This window comes from Equus caballus, chromosome 13 (assembly GCF_041296265.1).
Source record: "Equus caballus isolate H_3958 breed thoroughbred chromosome 13, TB-T2T, whole genome shotgun sequence".
Lineage (NCBI taxonomy): Eukaryota > Metazoa > Chordata > Mammalia > Perissodactyla > Equidae > Equus > Equus caballus.
Window position 1 is genome coordinate 52,732,208 of NC_091696.1, and position 2,282 is coordinate 52,734,489.

Sequence of the window (2,282 nt, forward strand, 5' to 3'; positions counted from 1 at the left end):
TGAGGCGCGGGGCGGTGGGTCGCACGGTGGTGCTGCCTGCTTTCAGGGGCTCCTCCGTGCCACCCTGCATGGTCCTCCTCGTGGGTGTTGGCGCTTGTCCTAGGCTACCCGTCTCTGCTGGTTTACTGTTGGTGCCTTGGCGCACGGAGTTGGGTTTGTGTGCAAACCTCTGTCAGGTTCTCATTGTGGCCGGGACCCCGAGACACTGTCCTGATGACACCACAGCCTGACCCACCTCTCGCTCTCCCACCTATGGGGGAGTTTCTGAGGCTGCCGGACAAGTGATGGCACCAGAGACCCCATGCAGAAGCAGACGGACTTGCAAAAAGAGGAAACAGTGCCATTTCTTAAGTTATTTTTTTCCATTGGAAAATATTCTTTATCTTATGTAATTTGTTATATTTTAAAAGAACATTTTTAAATACCATTTTAATTTCTGATGCCATGTGTATATGTATCAATCGATGGCACCACGTGAACAGAAGCTCCTTGGGGTTCTTGGGTTCTAAGAGTGTAGTGGGTTCCTGGGACCAGAGTTTGGGAACTGCTGTTTCATGTGATGCAGTCACAGAAACTGAATTTATGTCTTTTTCTGTTTGAAGCCCACACGTGGTTGGGAACGGGGCCTGGTAGGAAGCTCAGGGGCTGGTGTCGTCGTCAGTGGAGCCCCAGAGGTCCCCAGAGCCTGCAAGGGCGACATCTGTGCTGTCTCCCCGAGACCGGGGCTCACATCTCTCCTGTCTTCCACACCCAGGCTTGAACGGCGTCCCCGGGAACATCTGGGACTTTGTTTCCGGCAGCTTCTCTCCCAGCCCTTCCCCCATCCTGAACGCCGGCCCCGCGTCTTCTTCAAGCACAAGTCCAAGCAGTGCTGAGCTGGCTCGGGTCCGGCGGCAGCTGGACGAGGCCAAGAGGAAGATCAGGCAGTGGGAGGAGTCCTGGCAGCAGGTGCAGCAGGTGAGTGCCAGGCGGGCCGCTGGGGGCGCTCCCCGTGGGGCTGCCTTTCTCCGGTGCCAGTGCTGAGCCGCCCTGGGTTTCAGGCCTGTGACGCGTGGCAGCGGGAGGCGAAGGAGGCGAAGGAGCGCGCGCTTGCGGCCGACAGCGCCCGGCAGCTGGCACTGCAGAAGAAGGAGGAGGTGGAGGCCCAGTTCCGGCGGCTGCAGGAGGAGCTGGAGGGCCGGGGCGTGTCCTCCACGCTCCCCGGGCTGCGGAGCTGCGGCGACATTGGTGCCATCCCCCTGCCCAAGCTGCACTCCCTGCAGAGTCAGCTGCGCCTGGATTTGGAGGCGGTGGACGGGGTGAGTCCTGGTTTTGGTTTCCAGGGGACCCAAGGTCTGTCCCTGGCAACTGAGCTCGGCACAGAGGGAGGAGGGGTACCGGTCCAGCACTGCATCCCTGTCCTCTCTCTGGTCCCCACCTTGCCCCAACTTCCAGGTCACATGGCTCGTGGGGCTCTGCCCCCCGACTGTGCGAGCCCCCTCTGCCGCCAGCTTGGCCCCTGCCCTTCTTCCTGGGTCGGCCACATCTGCCCCTCCCCTGCCCTTCCTTCTGCCAGCTGTGCCCTCTGTGGACAGGGTGGACGTCCCTCCCGCCCCACGCATTTGGAGCCGTGGTGTACAGTGGGGCTCTTCGCCACCCTCCAGGGTCACTGGTTACTTTCTCGCTGCCCTCATTCCTTGTCTTTTCTGGCATGGCCTAAAGCCGGCTGCCCTCGGCTCAGCTAGAAACTCCTTTCCTGCCAGGGCGTTTTGTTAGAACTTGGAGCACCTGAAAGTTTCCACGGCCTTGCCTCTCACACTCTTCCCCGTCTGCTGACCACAGCCAGGTTGCCGCGCACTTCTGATCGCCTCGTCTCCGAGGCGCCGTCTCCCGGGCTTTGGCTGCTCTCTGAGGAGGGCTGGGCCCCCAGTCAGGGTCCCAATAAGCCCAAATCCTGATGCCCACTGGCCGCTGGTCATGGGCCTCGGCCCGCCCTGGCACTTCCCCAGGGCCTGCCCGACTGCTCCTTCTGCCTGGCTCGGCCCCAGCACCAGTCCTCTGCCCCAGGATCTGGTGGGGAAGCGTCTCCCATCCTGCCTCTTCGTTCCTGCCCCGTGTGTCTCCCCAAGCCAGGTCCTGGAGCTGGGGATCCGATTTGTCCACACGTGCGTCCTCCTCCACCCCTTGCCCCCCAGGCTTCACTGCCAGCTGGGCCAAGCCTTGGGCCCCTGGGCTTTGCTTCTGTGGGTGGCCAATGGCGGTGGGGAGGCCACCACCCCCACCAACCACGTCTCTCCCCGCAG

General features: G+C 61.8%; 1 protein-coding gene across 33 annotated transcripts in view; it reads left to right on the top strand.

Moving 5' to 3' along the window:
- UNKL (unk like zinc finger) overlaps positions 1-2,282 on the top strand; it is a 46,065-nt gene that overhangs the window by 41,084 nt on the left and 2,699 nt on the right. For 18 of the 33 annotated variants that reach the window (XR_011424391.1, XR_011424390.1, XR_002799414.2 and 15 more), the window contains 2 exons: positions 755-957; positions 1,041-1,298. Coding sequence is in view for 20 of the 33 variants with exons in the window: in XM_023616668.2 (XP_023472436.1) it covers positions 755-957; positions 1,041-1,298 (461 nt within the window). In the remaining 13 variants the exon portion in view is untranslated. Of the gene's footprint in view, positions 1-754; positions 958-1,040; positions 1,303-1,742; positions 1,860-2,282 lie in introns of all 33 variants that reach the window. The other 15 variants (XR_011424389.1, XR_011424388.1, XR_011424392.1 and 12 more) reach the window with 2 other exon arrangements.